Here is an 18,081-nt window from a genome sequence, read left to right as displayed (position 1 = left end):
TCAATTTCTACAATGCATCTGAAGTCCTGCATTCATATGCACTACTATAAACCAAATATTTATGAGGCTTTTTCTATAAAAATGTGTACAAATATATCTATATAATAATAATAATAATATTCCAATAAATATTATATCCCAAAGATGTTTCCATTGATTACTTTGTTTAAAGCTGGTAGGCTGTATAGGCATGTTGTAGCAGGGATAAATATAGTCTCTATCTACATCAGCAGAACATGATGTGTTTATTCCACCGCCATGACATAGTGCGCATCTTATTCCACCGCCATGACATAGTGCGCATCTTATTCCACCGCCATGACATAGTGCGCATCTTATTCCACCGCCATGACATGGTGCGCATCTTATTCCACCGCCATGACATAGTGCGCATCTTATTCCACCGCCATGACATAGTGCGCATCTTATCCCACCGCCATGACATAGTGCGCATCTTATTCCACCGCCATGACATAGAGCGCATCTTATTCCACCGCCATGACATGGTGCGCATCTTATTCCACCGCCATGACATGGTGCGCATCTTATTCCACCGCCATGACATAGTGCACATCTTATTCCACCGCCATGACATGGTGCGCATCTTATTCCACCGCCATGACATGGTGCGCATCTTATTCCACCGCCATGACATGGTGCGCATCTTATTCCACCGCCATGACATAGTGCGCATCTTATTCCACCGCCATGACATAGTGCGCATCTTATCCCACCGCCATGACATAGTGCGCATCTTATCCCACCGCCATGACATGGTGCGCATCTTATTCCACCGCCATGACATAGAGCGCATCTTATTCCACCGCCATGACATGGTGCGCATCTTATTCCACCGCCATGACATAGTGCGCATCTTATCCCACCGCCATGACATGGTGCGCATCTTGCCCAGACAGCCATAGCCAGGAGCGCACTGGCAGCTGGACTGACAGACAGACACAGACAGACAACCAGCTAAATGTGGCCGGGGCGGTCACCTGATGATTGCTCAATCTTGACTCACGGTTCAGGAATACACTATATTACACCTAAAGGAACAACAAGCAATGTGATTTAGATTTGGTACAAAAGGTATGTGTGGAAAATGTCTACTTTTATTATTGTTTTTAATAACGTTATTTCTTATCTACTGTGGGCATGTAACATGGAAATAATGGTTATTTTGTGGTTTGACTGGTTATTATTGTGCATGACAGCTTGCCTTGAGAGAGTAGTTTACTGCAGAACTATTCTTTTAGATATCATTTAAAGTCAGCTACATTCACAACCGGAAAGGACAAGGGAGTGTCTGTCAACTAAGTGTAAATTGGGTGACTAGGTAGTTTTTCTGCAGTGATTGAAGGAAGATGACGGTGACGTATTCCAGTAAAGTCGCCAACGCCACGTTCTTCGGTTTCCATAGACTTCTACTGCGATGGAGAGGCAGCATCTATAAACTGCTTTATCGGGAGTTTATAGTCTTTGTACTGTTATATACCTTGGTGAGCCTCGTTTACAGGTAGGAATAATATTAAGCTATTAAGGGTTTCTCCTTAAACACATTAGTGTTGTCACGAATACAAGTCCTCGGTGATATGAAATATGTCTAATATAATTGTTATGTTATGTGTGTATGTATAGTCTATAACATTATCTATTATCTGATTTTAATCTGTTTATAACTGTGAATACAAATGAAGGTGTCATATGAGCCTTTGATTTGACTTTGCATGATGGGTCTGTAATTGATTTGTATCGCTGTGATATATCAATAACTGCATGCGAACAAATCTATAATGTTACTTAATTAATTAACACATCTATCTATCTAGACTTGCTCTCTCAGACCCTGAAAAGCGTTTCTTTGAAAAGTTGGCTCTTCACTGTAACAAGTATGCAGAACAGATTCCAGTCACGTTTGTGCTTGGTAAGTCAGTACAACCAGCGCTGGTTGATATCAGCGCATGCTTGCTGAGTAGTTTATAGCAGCTCACAGCCTATTAACCCTACGAGCTACTAGCGCTGTGCTGAGATGAGAATGCCTGTTTCTACCTGAATACTGTATAGGTGCTTTCCAGATGTGCTGAAAGTGCTTTACAATTTAAGTGGGAAATTCACCTCATCCACAACCCCATGTGTAGCTTGCCTGGCGACCCAAACTCTTTGCTCCAGCCAAACGCTACGCCACGCCCACAGATGTTGGTTTCTTCTCCGCGGTAATGGAGCGAACAGAGGAGCAGCGGAACAATTCAGTTTGAGTCGTCGGGCAAATGTGTATCAGCCACCTAAAAACAGAATGACAACAGTGCAATACTTTCTCGATCACCACACACACAAACACACTGCGTTAACTGTCTGACCTGCTTGCTACTATCCAACCAAATTAACCCAACTAATCCTCAATAGTGCCAGGCAACAAACTAATGATAGTGATTTTTCACTCCTTACATAACAGAAGCTCTCAGACAGACACTGATTCCAGTGGGGAAATGAACTGGTGATTGAGTTAATGGAAGGAAATCATTAGTAGTCGGACCAAAGCAGGGAAAGTGGGATATTGTTGGGTTTGTTGGTTTGCTTGGGTGCTAGAGTGCTTTGCATGGCATATCAGATTGTCGCTTAATAATGTTGTGCTTCTGTGTGAATGGCACAAAGTGGCTTTCATGACATTTACGTATCTCACTTTGTCAATAAAATGTTGATATTGACTGGGATGAAGTTGCCCTAGACAATGATCTAGGGGTCAATTCTCTGTTTTGAGCTTGAGGATCAAAAGTAGCCTGAAGAGTACTGCACTATGTAGGAAATTCAATGTCATTTCGGTAGCAGCCCTTCTCAACCCAAACCTCATCCTTGGTTGCTACTGTAGTCATACCTGACAAAATACTGTTTAGACTTACTGTAGACCAGGGATTTCCAACCCTGTTCCTGGAGAGATTACCGTCCTGGAGGTTTTAACTCTAGGAACAGGGTTGGAGTTAAAACCTACAGGAAGGTATCTCTCCAGGAACAGGGTTAGAGTTAAACCCTACAGGAAGGTATCTCTCCAGGAACAGGGTTGGAGTTAAAAACTACAGGAAGGTATCTCTCCAGGAACAGGGTTGGAGTTAAACCCTACAGGAAGGTAGCTCTCCAGGAACAGGGTTGGAGTTAAAACCTACTGGAGGGTATCTCTCCAGGAACAGGGTTTGAGTTAAAAACTACAGGAAGGTATCTCTCCAGGAACAGGGTTGGAGTTAAAACCTACAGGACAGTAGATCTCCAGGAACAGGGTTGGAGTTAAAAACTACAGGAAGGTATCTCTCCAGGAACAGGGTTTGAGTTAAAAACTACAGGAAGGTATCTCTCCAGGAACAGGGTTGGAGTTAAAACCTACAGGAAGGTATCTCTCCAGGAACAGGGTTGGAGTTAAAAACTACAGGAAGGTATCTCTCCAGGAACAGGGTTGGAGTTAAAACCTACAGGACAGTAGATCTCCAGGAACAGGGTTGGAGTTAAACCCTACAGGAGGGTATCTCTCCAGGAACAGGGTTGGAGTTAAAAACTACAGGAAGGTATCTCTCCAGGAACAGGGTTGGAGTTAAAACCTACAGGTCAGTAGATCTCCAGGAACAGGGTTGGAGTTAAAACCTACAGGAGGGTATCTCTCCAGGAACAGGGTTTGAGTTAAAAACTACAGGAAGGTATCTCTCCAGGAACAGGGTTGGAGTTAAAACCTACAGGAGGGTATCTCTCCAGGAACAGGGTTGGAGTTAAAACCTACAGGAAGGATGTAGAGCCCTGGTGTAGATGATGTTGATATCTCCTCCTATTCTCATCTTCTTCCTCCCTGCAGGTTTCTATGTGACCCTGGTGGTCAACCGCTGGTGGAACCAGTTTGTGAATCTGCCTTGGCCCGATCGCCTCATGTTCCTGGTCTCTAGCTGTGTTCACGGCCATGACGAGCAGGGCCGCCTCCTCAGACGCACGCTGATGCGCTACGTCAACCTCACCTCACTGCTCATCTTCCGCTCCGTCAGCACCGCCGTCTGTAAGAGATTCCCCACCATGGAGCATGTGGTGGAGGCAGGTACGACCCCCAAGGGGATAACGGAATGCAAATAGATGGGGTCAGGGGAAACTCATTTTGACAGATAGATGCTGTACATAACGTCATGGACCAAGTAGTGGAAGCAGGTACCTCAATGACATGCGCTTGGCCTTACCTGGCCCCAATAGAATACAAATAGGTGGGGTCAAAGGTCGACAAGGTTTGGTTTACAGGTTTGGTTCAGGTCAAGAGTGTTCTCTCAACCTTCAGTAGGTTTGGTTCAGATCAAATGTTCTCTCAACCTTCAGTAGGTTTGGTTCAGATCAAGTGTTCTCTCAACCTTCAGTAGGTTTGGTTCAGATCAAATGTTCTCTCAACCTTCAGTAGGTTTGGTTCAGATCAAGTGTTCTCTCAACCTTCAGTAGGTCAGGTTCAGATCAAGAGAGTTCACTCAACCTTCAGTACATCGTTTTACTTTTATCCCTTTTTCTCTCCAATTTCTCCCCAATTTCCAATTGGTAGTTACAGTCTTGTCTCATTGCTGCAACTCCCGTGGGGACTCGGGAGAGGTGAAGGTCGAGAGCCGCGTGTCCTCCGAAACACAACCCAACCAAGCCGCACTGCTTCTTGACACAATTCTCACTTAACCAGGAAGCCAGCTGCACCAATGTGTCAGAGGAAACACCGTACACCTGGCGACCGTGTCAGCGTGCATTGCATCTGGCCCGCCACAGGAGTCACTAGACCGCAATGGGACAAGAACATCCCTGCGGGCCAAACCCTCCCCTAACCCAAACGACGCTGCCAAATGTGCACCGCCCCATGGGTCTCCCAGTCACGGCCGGCTGCGACAGAGCCTGGCCTCGAACCAGGATCTGTTGTGGCACACACCTTAGACCACTGAGCCACTCGGGAGATGCTTCCATAAATGTTTTATTGGTAAACAGGATGCGTGACATGTGAAAGTTAAACAAGGATCTGTAACTGGATCTTCTAGGACCATCTTTTCACTTCCTTCTTCAGTTTCGTTGGACTACCCAGGATCAGCCAAATCATTAGGATTCAGTGATTGAATTAGACCTACTAAAAGCCTTGTTTCCTCTAACCACTAGTATTGCCCTAGTGCTGCTGTATCCATGCCTCATCCTCCCCCTACCCTCCTCCTTCTCCTCTTCCTCCTCCTCCCCTTACTCCTCCTTCCACTCCTCATCCTCCACCTCCTCCCCCTCCTCCTCCTCTTCCCCCTTCTTCCCCTCCTCTTCCTCATCATCTTCCTCATCATCTTCCTCCCCCTCTTCCTTCTCCTCTTCCTCCCCCTCTTCCTCCTCCTTCTCCTCCTCATCCCCCTCCTCCTCCTTCTCCTCCTCCCTGCAGGCTTCATGACTCCAGAAGAGAGGAAGATCTTTGATGCTGTCAAGTCTCCCCACCTGAAGTACTGGATCCCTGTGGTGTGGTTTTCTAACATGGCGTCAAGGGCTAGGACGGAGGGGCGCATAAAGGACAGCGTGGACCTGCAGACCATCCTTAACGTGAGTATGGCAGTAGCTTGAACAGGCATAGATAGATAAAGTATACCTGCCACAGGATACAGAGGAGACATTTTGGCTCTGAATCCTGCAGAGGTTGTAGCCTGGACCGCGTGGACCTTCAGACCATCCTCAATATGTGTATGGCAGTAAGCTGAGCAAAGCAGAGATATACCAGTAAACAGAGGAAACACAGAGTCTAATCCCACTCTAAATAGAGGAGATTGACTCCATTTTAGCTCTGATGGGTTACGGGATACCTTGAGGACAGGAAGGAAAGATACAATCCTAACAACAGCCTGCAGGGTTACTGGATACCTTGAATCCAGGAAGGAAAGATACAATCCTAACAACAGCCAGCAGGGTTACTGGATACCTTGAGGACAGGAAGGAAAGATACAATCCTAACAACAGCCAGCAGGGTTACTGGATACCTTGAATCCAGGAAGGAAAGATACAATCCTAACAACAGCCAGCAGGGTTACTGGATACCTTGAGGACAGGAAGGAAAGATACAATCCTAACAACAGCCTGCAGGGTTACTGGATACCTTGAATCCAGGAAGGAAAGATACAATCCTAACAACAGCCAGCAGGGTTACTGGATACCTTGAATCCAGGAAGGAAAGATACAATCCTAACAACAGCCAGCAGGGTTACTGGATACCTTGAATCCAGGAAGGAAAGATACAATCCTAACAACAGCCAACAGGGTTACTGGATACCTTGAATCCAGGAAGGAAAGATACAATCCTAACAACAGCCAGCAGGGTTACTGGATACCTTGAATCCAGGAAGGAAAGATACAATCCTAACAACAGCCAGCAGGGTTACTGGATACCTTGAATCCAGGAAGGAAAGATACAATCCTAACAACAGCCAGCAGGGTTACTGGATACCTTGAATCCAGGAAGGAAAGATACAATCCTAACAACAGCCAGCAGGGTTACTGGATACCTTGAATCCAGGAAGGAAAGATACAATCCTAACAACAGCCTGCAGGGTTACTGGATACCTTGAATCCAGGAAGGAAAGATACAATCCTAACAACAGCCAGCAGGGTTACTGGATACCTTGAGGACAGGAAGGAAAGATACAATCCTAACAACAGCCAGCAGGGTTACTGGATACCTTGAATCCAGGAAGGTAAGATACAATCCTAACAACAGCCAGCAGGGTTACTGGATACCTTGAATCCAGGAAGGAAAGATACAATCCTAACAACAGCCAGCAGGGTTACTGGATACCTTGAATCCAGGAAGGTGAGATACAATCCTAACAACAGCCTGCAGGGTTACTGGATACCTTGAATCCAGGAAGGAAAGATACAATCCTAACAACAGCCAGCAGGGTTACTGGATACCTTGAGGACAGGAAGGAAAGATACAATCCTAACAACAGCCAGCAGGGTTACTGGATACCTTGAATCCAGGAAGGAAAGATACAATCCTAACAACAGCCAGCAGGGTTACTGGATACCTTGAGGACAGGAAGGAAAGATACAATCCTAACAACAGCCAGCAGGGTTACTGGATACCTTGAATCCAGGAAGGAAAGATACAATCCTAACAACAGCCAGCAGGGTTACTGGATACCTTGAATCCAGGAAGGAAAGATACAATCCTAACAACAGCCAGCAGGGTTACTGGATACCTTGAATCCAGGAAGGAAAGATACAATCCTAACAACAGCCTGCAGGGTTACTGGATACATTGAATCCAGGAAGGAAAGATACAATCCTAACAACAGCCAGCAGGGTTACTGGATACCTTGAATCCAGGAAGGAAAGATACAATCCTAACAACAGCCTGCAGGGTTACTGGATACCTTGAATCCAGGAAGGAAAGATACAATCCTAACAACAGCCAGCAGGGTTACTGGATACCTTGAATCCAGGAAGGAAAGATACAATCCTAACAACAGCCTGCAGGGTTACTGGATACCTTGAATCCAGGAAGGAAAGATACAATCCTAACAACAGCCAGCAGGGTTACTGGATACCTTGAATCCAGGAAGGAAAGATACAATCCTAACAACAGCCTGCAGGGTTACTGGATACCTTGAATCCAGGAAGGAAAGATACAATCCTAACAACAGCCAGCAGGGTTACTGGATACCTTGAATCCAGGAAGGAAAGATACAATCCTAACAACAGCCAGCAGGGTTACTGGATACCTTGAATCCAGGAAGGAAAGATACAATCCTAACAACAGCCTGCAGGGTTACTGGATACCTTGAATCCAGGAAGGAAAGATACAATCCTAACAACAGCCAACAGGGTTACTGGATACCTTGAGGACAGGAAGGAAAGATACAATCCTAACAACAGCCTGCAGGGTTACTGGATACCTTGAATCCAGGAAGGCAAGATACAATCCTAACAACAGCCAGCAGGGTTACTGGATACCTTGAATCCAGGAAGGAAAGATACAATCCTAACAACAGCCAGCAGGGTTACTGGATACCTTGAGGACAGGAAGGAAAGATACAATCCTAACAACAGCCAGCAGGGTTACTGGATACCTTGAATCGAGGAAGGAAAGATACAGTCCTAACAACAGCCTGCAGGGTTACTGGATACCTTGAATCCAGGAAGGAAAGATACAATCCTAACAACAGCCAGCAGGGTTACTGGATACCTTGAATCCAGGAAGGTAAGATACAATCCTAACAACAGCCTGCAGGGTTACTGGATACCTTGAATCCAGGAAGGAAAGATACAATCCTAACAACAGCCAGCAGGGTTACTGGATACCTTGAGGACAGGAAGGAAAGATACAATCCTAACAACAGCCAGCAGGGTTACTGGATACCTTGAATCCAGGAAGGAAAGATACAATCCTAACAACAGCCAGCAGGGTTACTGGATACCTTGAGGACAGGAAGGAAAGATACAATCCTAACAACAGCCAGCAGGGTTACTGGATACCTTGAATCCAGGAAGGAAAGATACAATCCTAACAACAGCCTGCAGGGTTACTGGATACCTTGAATCCAGGAAGGAAAGATACAATCCTAACAACAGCCAACAGGGTTACTGGATACCTTGAGGACAGGAAGGAAAGATACAATCCTAACAACAGCCAGCAGGGTTACTGGATACCTTGAATCCAGGAAGGAAAGATACAATCCTAACAACAGCCTGCAGGGTTACTGGATACCTTGAATCCAGGAAGGAAAGATACAATCCTAACAACAGCCAGCAGGGTTACTGGATACCTTGAATCCAGGAAGGAAAGATACAATCCTAACAACAGCCAGCAGGGTTACTGGATACCTTGAGGACAGGAAGGAAAGATACAATCCTAACAACAGCCAGCAGGGTTACTGGATACCTTGAATCCAGGAAGGAAAGATACAGTCCTAACAACAGCCTGCAGGGTTACTGGATACCTTGAATCCAGGAAGGAAAGATACAATCCTAACAACAGCCAGCAGGGTTACTGGATACCTTGAGGACAGGAAGGAAAGATACAATCCTAACAACAGCCAGCAGGGTTACTGGATACCTTGAATCCAGGAAGGAAAGATACAATCCTAACAACAGCCAGCAGGGTTACTGGATACCTTGAATCCAGGAAGGAAAGATACAATCCTAACAACAGCCAGCAGGGTTACTGGATACCTTGAATCCAGGAAGGTAAGATACAATCCTAACAACAGCCTGCAGGGTTACTGGATACCTTGAATCCAGGAAGGAAAGATACAATCCTAACAACAGCCAGCAGGGTTACTGGATACCTTGAGGACAGGAAGGAAAGATACAATCCTAACAACAGCCAGCAGGGTTACTGGATACCTTGAATCCAGGAAAGAAAGATACAATCCTAACAACAGCCAGCAGGGTTACTGGATACCTTGAGGACAGGAAGGAAAGATACAATCCTAACAACAGCCAGCAGGGTTACTGGATACCTTGAATCCAGGAAGGAAAGATACAATCCTAACAACAGCCAGCAGGGTTACTGGATACCTTGAATCCAGGAAGGAAAGATACAATCCTAACAACAGCCAGCAGGGTTACTGGATACCTTGAATCCAGGAAGGAAAGATACAATCCTAACAACAGCCAGCAGGGTTACTGGATACCTTGAATCCAGGAAGGAAAGATACAATCCTAACAACAGCCTGCAGGGTTACTGGATACCTTGAATCCAGGAAGGAAAGATACAATCCTAACAACAGCCAGCAGGGTTACTGGATACCTTGAATCCAGGAAGGAAAGATACAATCCTAACAACAGCCTGCAGGGTTACTGGATACCTTGAATCCAGGAAGGAAAGATACAATCCTAACAACAGCCAGCAGGGTTACTGGATACCTTGAATCCAGGAAGGAAAGATACAATCCTAACAACAGCCTGCAGGGTTACTGGATACCTTGAATCCAGGAAGGAAAGATACAATCCTAACAACAGCCAGCAGGGTTACTGGATACCTTGAATCCAGGAAGGAAAGATACAATCCTAACAACAGCCTGCAGGGTTACTGGATACCTTGAATCCAGGAAGGAAAGATACAATCCTAACAACAGCCAGCAGGGTTACTGGATACCTTGAATCCAGGAAGGAAAGATACAATCCTAACAACAGCCAGCAGGGTTACTGGATACCTTGAATCCAGGAAGGAAAGATACAATCCTAACAACAGCCTGCAGGGTTACTGGATACCTTGAATCCAGGAAGGAAAGATACAATCCTAACAACAGCCAACAGGGTTACTGGATACCTTGAGGACAGGAAGGAAAGATACAATCCTAACAACAGCCAGCAGGGTTACTGGATACCTTGAATCCAGGAAGGAAAGATACAATCCTAACAACAGCCAGCAGGGTTACTGGATACCTTGAGGACAGGAAGGAAAGATACAATCCTAACAACAGCCAGCAGGGTTACTGGATACCTTGAATCCAGGAAGGAAAGATACAATCCTAACAACAGCCAGCAGGGTTACTGGATACCTTGAATCCAGGAAGGAAAGATACAATCCTAACAACAGCCAGCAGGGTTACTGGATACCTTGAATCCAGGAAGGAAAGATACAATCCTAACAACAGCCAGCAGGGTTACTGGATACCTTGAATCCAGGAAGGAAAGATACAATCCTAACAACAGCCTGCAGGGTTACTGGATACCTTGAATCCAGGAAGGAAAGATACAATCCTAACAACAGCCAGCATGGTTACTGGATACCTTGAATCCAGGAAGGAAAGATACAATCCTAACAACAGCCAGCAGGGTACTGGATACCTTGAGGACAGGTCATGGAAGAGATGACTAGTCCAAGACTGTCTGCTAAACACAAGGCATGCTGAGTATTATGAGGAGTAACATTATACCGTTTACTGGGAGTTAAATATTCTTAAAGTACAGCTCCTTCATTATAGGGACATCTTTATGAGGATTAACATTATAGACATGGACTTAAATGTAGTTAGTTTACAGCTCTTTTACTTGTGGAAATAGATATGAAATGCAATGATATAGAACTGCATTGACCCTCACTAACACTATGCTAAACTCTGAGCCTGTCTCCTCTATTAATACTACCTTGATCCTAAAAGGGTCTGGATCATGTTGCTGTGTGTGTGTGTGTGTGTGTGTGTGTGTGTGTGTGTGTGTTCGTGTGCGTGTGTGTGTGCTGCAAAGGCAAACTCAGTACTCCCCATGCTCTGTCTCTCTCTCTCTCCGTCTCTCTCTCTGTCTCTCTCTCTCTCTCTCTGTCTCTCTCTCTCTCTCTCTCTCTCTCTCTCTCTCTCTCCTCTCTCTCTCTCTCTCTCTCTCTCTCTCTCTCTCTCTCTCTCTCTCTCTCTCTCTCTCTCTCTCTCTCTCTCTCTCTCTGTCTCTGTCTCTCTCTCTCTCTGTCTCTCTGTCTCTCTGTCTCTCTCTGTCTCTCTCTGGTTCTCTAGGAGATGAACACGTTCAGGACTTGGTGCTCCACTCTATTTGGTTATGACTGGGTTGGGATTCCTCTCGTCTACACACAGGTGTGGATAGCACGTACGCACACACACGCACGCACGCACGCACGCACACACACACACACACACTTACCCAGGGAATCTTCTGGTAATAGCCACTGTGCATACCATGTACTATAACTCACACTGTCCTTCCGTGTTCTCTTTAAAACCCAGTGGTTGTGACAGTGTGGTAGCCTGAAGCAGGGTTTCCCAAACATGGGCCTGGGCCCCCCCTGGGTGCACATTCTGGTTTTCGCCCTAACACTACACAGCTGATTCAAATAACCAACTCATCATCAAGCTTTGATGATTTGAATCAGCTGTGTAGTGTTAGGCCAAAAACCAAAATGTGCACCCAGGGGGGGCCCCTGGCCCGTGTTTGGGATACCCTGCCTTAGAGGATGGCTTCCCTCTCTCCCCCTCTCCAATCCCTTTCCCTTTCCACTCCCTTTCCCTCTCTCCCCTCTGCTCTCTCTCACCCTCTCTTCCCCCGTCTTCCTTCTCTCCCCCTCTCCAATCCCTCTCTCCACTCCCTCTCTCTCTCGTCTCCCCTCTCCCTCTCTCCTGTCTCCCCTCTCTCCCCTCCCCTACTCCCCCTCTGCTCTCTCCCCCCGTCTCCCCTCTCTCTCCCCTAGTGGGCAATAAGCCCTTGGCTCCTCTCTCCCTCCATCTCCCCTCTCTCTCCCCTAGTGGGCAATAAGCCTTCTTCTCCTCTCTCCCCCATCTCCCCTCTCTCTCCCCTAGTGGGCAATAAGCCCTGTGTTCCTCTCCTCCCCTCAAGCGGTTCCAACCAGCTGTGGACAGGGAAGATGCCGTCCCTTTGTGATGAGCACGTCCAGGGCAGCTTACTGTAACACCACATGATGATTACAGAGAAATGGAGAGTTCAGAGTAATGGATGGGGCAGCAGGACCCGAGGGTAGGATGTGTTCTCTATAGCCATTGGCTAATTGGGTAGCTGCCCTCTATCTCTCTGCGGTCTGAACAAATTTCCAGTGTGACCTCTGGCGAGTCAGTGACATCTGTTGACTGTTTTCTGAGTGTTCTGATGACCTGCCCAGGGACTGCAGTTGAAAATGAGCTTTTACAGTAATGTTGACTAAAGGTCCCTGTAAAACTAAATGTATTAAAGTAAAGTTTCATGTGATGTTTTTAGACTGATTTGTTGCTGTTCAGGCAGCAGCACTGTGAATTAAATGAAACCATTGACGTGATCGTGATCAGTTTTCAGAGGCTATGTAATCTCAGACAGTAAATCACGTCAATGGAATGACTTGGCCATGAGTGTCTCAGCCAACAATGAAAATACTCACATGGTCACATGGTCACATGTCAAATAAATCCTGTTTATTGACATTGTGTTTATTTACATTGTGTTTATTTGCATTGTGTAAGTGTTTATGTATACTTGTAAATAGCTACAAAGACAAACTGTGGAACCATAACTCTCCTTCCCTCTCTCTTCTCCCCCCCTCTCTCCCCCTCTCTCCTCTCTCTCCTCTCCTTCCCCACTCTCTCCCTCCCCCTCTCTCCCCCTTTCTCTCTCCCCCTCCTCTCCTTCCCCCCTTTATCCCTCCCCCTCTCTCCTCTCCCCCCCTCCTCTCCTTCCCCCCTCTCTCTCCTCCTCCCCTCCCTCTCTCCCCTCTCCAGGTAGTAACCCTGGCCGTCTACACCTTCATCTTTGCCTGTATTATTGGTAGACAGTTCTTGGACCCAGCTCAGGGTTACCCAGGGCATGACCAGGACTTTTACGTTCCCATCTTCACTATGCTACAGTTCTTTTTCTACTCTGGCTGGCTCAAGGTACGACACACACACACACAGTTGTTATTGTAGTCCAGCTGGCTCAAGGTCCTGTCCTCCACAAACCTTTTCGTCTTTTGGTTTCAACCAGGGAAATTAGATCCCGGTCATCAAATCACAGCACTGTGGATAACAATTTGGGGTTGTGATGTTATTATGAAGGTCTTGTGAGAGTGACTGTGGGGTTACAGAGTGTACAGTGTCAGTGTACCATGTCTGTACAGCTGCTGACAATACATTTCATTGGATGAAAATGGGGATTTGTAAGGAGTGGGAGTATGGAACCCAAATTCTGTTGACAGTAAGATTATCTATGCCTTGTTTTTAGTGGGATTTCATTTGTCAACCAATGTTGTAATCTCTGATGTCACATGAATGCCAGTTGTTTGATATCACTTCCTTATCAAGACATTTTTCTGGGATAATGAGCAGTGATGTGAGAGGTCCTTCTCCTTCAGGTTGCTGAGCAGCTCATTAATCCATTTGGGGAGGATGATGATGACTTTGAGGCTAACTGGTGTATCGACAGAAATCTGCAGGTTACTTTCAATCAATCCATCAACCAAACATTTGTTGCAAAGTGCCTCACAGTAACCCAGACTAGTTTTCATGTCTTTCCCAAGCCAATATTATTGATTGACATGTAATTTGTGCCAATCGATCATTCAGTCAATACCTGTGTGTCTCAGGTGTCGTTGATTGCTGTGGATGAGATGCACATGAACGTCCCTCCAATGACTAAAGACATTTACTGGAACGACTCTGACGCTCTGCCTCCCTACACCCTGGCTGCTGCCGACTACTGCATACCCTCATTCCTCGGATCCACCAGAGAGTTGGAGTGAGGACATGCAACACACACACACACACACACACACACACACACACACACACACACACGTTGTACACGCAAATGTATACTCAAGTCCTACGTATGCAAGGACACGTGTTGGAAAAACTCCCATCTCTCCTCAGCTAGATCTGTCTGAGAGAAGATGGACAAGAGGGCATGACTAGAGAGGGTACAGTTTATGTGTCAAATTGACACATTTTATCTAACCCTAACCCTTTTCCTAGTCTCGTGTTGCCATACCTCCAAAATCACATAGTTTTTTTCCTGACCTGCTACGAAAAGTCAATTCCGGTCAATTCTGACAAGCTGTATACTATCTAGTCTAACGTATTCACTAATATCCATAAGCTGTATACTATCTAGTCTAACGTATTCACTAATATCCATAAACTGTATACTATCTAGTCAAACGTATTCACTAATATCCATAAGCTGTATACTATCTAGTCTAACGTATTCACTAATATCCATAAGCTGTATACTATCTAGTCTAACGTATTCACTAATATCCATAAGCTGTATACTATCTAGTCTAACGTATTCACTAATATCCATAAGCTGTATACTATCTAGTCTAACGTATTCACTAATATCCATAAGCTGTATACTATCTAGTCTAATGTATTCACTAATATCCATAAGCTGTATACTATCTAGTCTAACGTATTCACTAATATCCATAAGCTGTATACTATCTAGTCTAACGTATTCACTAATATCCATAAGCTGTATACTATCTAGTCTAACGTATTCACTAATATCCATAAGCTGTATACTATCTAGTCTAACGTATTCACTAATATCCATAAGCTGTATACTATCTAGTCTAACGTATTCACTAATATCCATAAGCTATATACTATCTAGTCTAACGTATTCACTAATATCCATAAGCTGTATACTATCTAGTCTAACGTATTCACTAATATCCATAAGCTGTATACTATCTAGTCTAACGTATTCACTAATATCCATAAACTGTATACTATCTAGTCTAACGTATTCACTAATATCCACAAGCTGTATACTATCTAGTCTAACGTATTCACTAATATCCATAAGCTGTATACTATCTAGTCTAACGTATTCACTAATATCCACAAGCTGTATGCTATCTAGTCTAACGTATTCACTAATATCCATAAGCTGTATACTATCTAGTCTAACATATTCACTAATATCCATAAGCTGTATACTATCTAGTCAAAAACGTTATTATCCACTGAAATATCCATAAACTGTACACTATCTAGTCTAACGTATTCACTAATATCCATAAGCTGTATACTATCTAGTCTAACGTATTCACTAATATCCATAAGCTGTATACTATCTAGTCAAAACCGTTATTATCCACTGAAATATCCATAAACTGTATACTATCTAGTCTAATGTATTCACTAATATCCATAAGCTGTATACTATCTAGTCTAACGTATTCACTAATATCCATAAGCTGTATACTATCTAGTCTAACGTATTCACTAATATCCATAAGCTGTATACTATCTAGTCTAATGTATTCACTAATATCCATAAACTGTATACTATCTAGTCAAAAACGTTATTATTCACTGTAATATCCATAAACTGTATACTGTCTAGTCTAATGTATTCACTAATATCCATAAACTGTATACTATCTAGTCTAATGTATTCACTAATATCCATAAACTGTATACTATCTAGTCAAAACCATTATTATTCACTGTAACATCCATAAACTGTATACTATCTAGTCTAATGTATTCACTAATATCCATAAGCTGTATACTATCTAGTCAAAACCATTATTATTCACTGTAACATCCATAAACTGTATACTATCTAGACTAACGTATTCACTGTAATATCCATAAGCTGTATACTATCTAGACTAACATATTCACTGTAATATCCATAGGCGGTATACTATCTAGTCTAATGTATTCACTGTAATATCCTCTATCTTTCAGTCTATCGGGCATTTTTCAGTTCGGAGAGGCAGACAAAATTGACATTCACAGACAGGACAGCCACAACAGCAATCACAACTTCCGTCATGGTCGTCAAAGGTCCGTCCTGGGGCACGTGCGTAGGCTTCTCAGCGTCCAGGATCCCCCCGAGCTCGTCCCTCCTCGTCCCTCCTTCAAACGTCACAGCAGTGAGGCCTTCTTCCCCTTCAGACCTGACTCCCATGACTACCCTGGATCAGACGACCAGGCTCCCCCAGGACCGGATCACTCTCTGTTCCCCAGACCCAACCTCTTTAACTCCCATAACCCCCTCTCACCCAACCACCCTCTGGATACGCTACGGGAGGTTAGTAGTACTCTTTCTTCCCTGGACACTGAGCCCCGTACGCCGTCCTTCACAGACCTGCCTCAGTGGGTGGTAAGTCCACCTGCTTTTTCTGATGATCACGGGGATAGTGGTTATGGGGGTGATGGAGGGATGTGTGGGGCATTATCTGGGGCTCCACAACCCCTGAATCATATAGAAGTCTTCTCCCAACAGACAGGGCATGAGCAGGTCTCAAGTAACCCCGTGACTCCAGTAGATCTGTCCCCCATTGTGGAGGCTCTGGCCCTGAACACGAATCAGGGCAACAGCTGTACCCAACCGAGGCCCAAGAAGTTGAGCTGGAACGTCCCCAAAGACTGGTGTAAGCCACAGAGACGTCAGCTGTCCTTCCAGTTCTCCAGACAGGGCTCAAATAGCTCCCTGCACAGCCTGCCTAGTCCTAAAGGCCTAGGGAGGAGGAGAGGCCGAAACACTTCCACAGCCCTCCACTTTCCTGCTGAGCCTGCCCAGTTCGAAGCACTGCAAGTCCCAGAGACAGACATTCTGGAGTCCAATGGTCATGAGAGTGACAAGAAGAACACCGATGACAGCCAAGAGAACAAGGACAAGTCCCAATCAGAGAACTCATAATATTAGTCTGACATACAGCACATATCAACCTGTTGTGCCCTAATATGAGTCATTTAACAGGATCTCTAAGGGTGTACCCAGCATTATTCATTGACACCCTAATAAACATCAAATGTTTGTTTTATAATAAAAATATAATTTATTCAGTCACCGTTCAATGTTAATCATTGTACTCACTCACAAAATGATGCAACAAAAAACACCTGGTTGCATTAAAACAATTATTTATTAACTTTAGTAGAAAGGAAATGCATTAATTATTCTCAAAAGATGCCAGACAGCCACTGATAATGCTAGACAGACAGACACTGATAATGCTAGACAGACAGACACTGATAATGTTAGACAGACAGACACTGATAATGCTAGACAGACAGCCACTGATCATGCTAGACAGACAGACACCGATAATGCTGGACAGACACTGATAATGCTAGACAGACAGACACTGATAATGCTGGACAGACAGACACTGATAATGCTAGACAGACAGACACTGATAATGCTAGACAGACAGACACTGATAATGTTAGACAGACAGACACTGATAATGCTAGACAGACAGCCACTGATCATGCTAGACAGACAGACACCGATAATGCTGTACAGACAGACACTGATCATGCTAGACAGACAGACACTGATCATGCTGGACAGACAGACACCGATAATGCTAGACAGACAGACGCTGATAATGCTAGACAGACAGACACCGATAATGCTAGACAGACACTGATAATGCTAGACAGACAGACACTGATAATGCTAGACAGACAGACACCGATAATGCTGGACAGACAGACACTGATCATGCTAGACAGACAGACACTGATCATGCTGGACAGACAGACACCGATAATGCTAGACAGACAGACGCTGATAATGCTAGACAGACAGACACCGATAATGCTAGACAGACACTGATAATGCTAGACAGACAGACACTGATAATGCTAGACAGACAGACACCGATAATGCTAGACAGACAGACACTGA

The 18,081-nt window shown here is 44.8% G+C and overlaps 1 protein-coding gene across 6 annotated transcripts; it reads left to right on the top strand.

The window, feature by feature from the left end:
- Window positions 1–938: 938 nt before the first annotated feature.
- On the top strand, window positions 939–17,233 carry LOC115189949 (bestrophin-3). Of its 6 annotated transcripts, none has more exons than XM_029748459.1 (10): window positions 939–1,092; window positions 1,355–1,519; window positions 1,833–1,927; window positions 3,836–4,069; window positions 5,405–5,559; window positions 11,463–11,540; window positions 13,167–13,319; window positions 13,778–13,858; window positions 14,009–14,160; window positions 16,128–17,233. In XM_029748459.1, exons 2-10 carry the CDS (start codon window positions 1,368–1,370, stop codon window positions 17,083–17,085), a joined length of 2,058 nt encoding a protein of 685 aa, XP_029604319.1. In that variant the 5' UTR covers window positions 939–1,092; window positions 1,355–1,367; the 3' UTR covers window positions 17,086–17,233. The 6 variants fall into 6 exon arrangements, with proteins under 6 accessions (XP_029604319.1, XP_029604318.1, XP_029604322.1 ...); XM_029748458.1 differs by having other exon boundaries at window positions 1,340–1,519; XM_029748464.1 differs by having other exon boundaries at window positions 940–1,092; window positions 1,424–1,519.
- The last annotated feature ends 848 nt before the right edge of the window (window positions 17,234–18,081 follow it).

The sequence above is a fragment of the Salmo trutta genome, unplaced genomic scaffold, assembly GCF_901001165.1.
Source record: "Salmo trutta unplaced genomic scaffold, fSalTru1.1, whole genome shotgun sequence".
Classification (NCBI taxonomy): domain Eukaryota; kingdom Metazoa; phylum Chordata; class Actinopteri; order Salmoniformes; family Salmonidae; genus Salmo; species Salmo trutta.
This window is presented reverse-complemented; position numbering and strand designations above follow the sequence as displayed.